At 47.9% G+C, this 685-nt stretch overlaps 1 protein-coding gene across 1 annotated transcript; it reads left to right on the top strand.

The window, feature by feature from the left end:
* Positions 1–6: 6 nt before the first annotated feature.
* On the top strand, positions 7–678 carry LOC103728231 (E3 ubiquitin-protein ligase RLIM-like; the record flags this gene model as incomplete). Its single annotated transcript, XM_008826323.2, has 1 exon — positions 7–678. A coding segment is annotated over one exon (672 nt), but the record flags the coding sequence as incomplete, so codon positions are not given.
* Positions 679–685: the final 7 nt, after the last annotated feature.

Below are 685 nucleotides of genomic sequence, written 5' to 3'. Positions count from 1 at the left end.
GGTCAGAGGAGGGCGAGAAGCCGGAGCCCAGAACATCGGAGAACCAGAGCAAGAGCTGAAAGAAGTAGGTCTCCGCTGCATCCAACAAGCGAAATTCCACGAAGAGCTCATCATAGTATCTCATCTCAGACTTTTGAGCACCCTTTGGTGAGCGAGACTGAGGGAAGTTCCAAAACCCGGCACCGTGTGACCTTGAGACAGCAAATAACTGGGCCCGAGCTGCTAGGTAGAGGCCTTTTTACAGCTTCTGGGGCAAGAAATGCCTCTCAAGGAACAGGTTCTTCAGACACAGCTAGTAATGGTGAGACAACGGGATCAGGACAGAGACCTTCAACCATAGTCCTTGATCTTCAAGTAAGAAGAGTTCATCCTGGAGAATATCGGCAGAGAGATAGCATAGCTAGCAGAACTCGGTCAAGATCTCAGACACCAAACAACACTGTCACTTATGAAAGTGAACGAGGAGGTTTTAGGCGCACATTTTCACGTTCTGAGCGGGCAGGTGTGAGAACCTATGTTAGTACTATCAGGATTCCCATTCGTAGAATCTTAAATACTGGCCTGAGTGAAACTACATCTGTTGCAATTCAGACCATGTTAAGGCAGATAATGACAGGTTTTGGTGAGCTGAGCTACTTTATGTACAGTGACAGTGATTCAGAGCCTAGTGCCTCAGTCCCAAGTC

The sequence above is a fragment of the Nannospalax galili genome, unplaced genomic scaffold (genome assembly GCF_000622305.1).
Source record: "Nannospalax galili isolate Female #2095 unplaced genomic scaffold, S.galili_v1.0 C47976716, whole genome shotgun sequence".
NCBI lineage: Eukaryota > Metazoa > Chordata > Mammalia > Rodentia > Spalacidae > Nannospalax > Nannospalax galili.
This window is presented reverse-complemented; position numbering and strand designations above follow the sequence as displayed.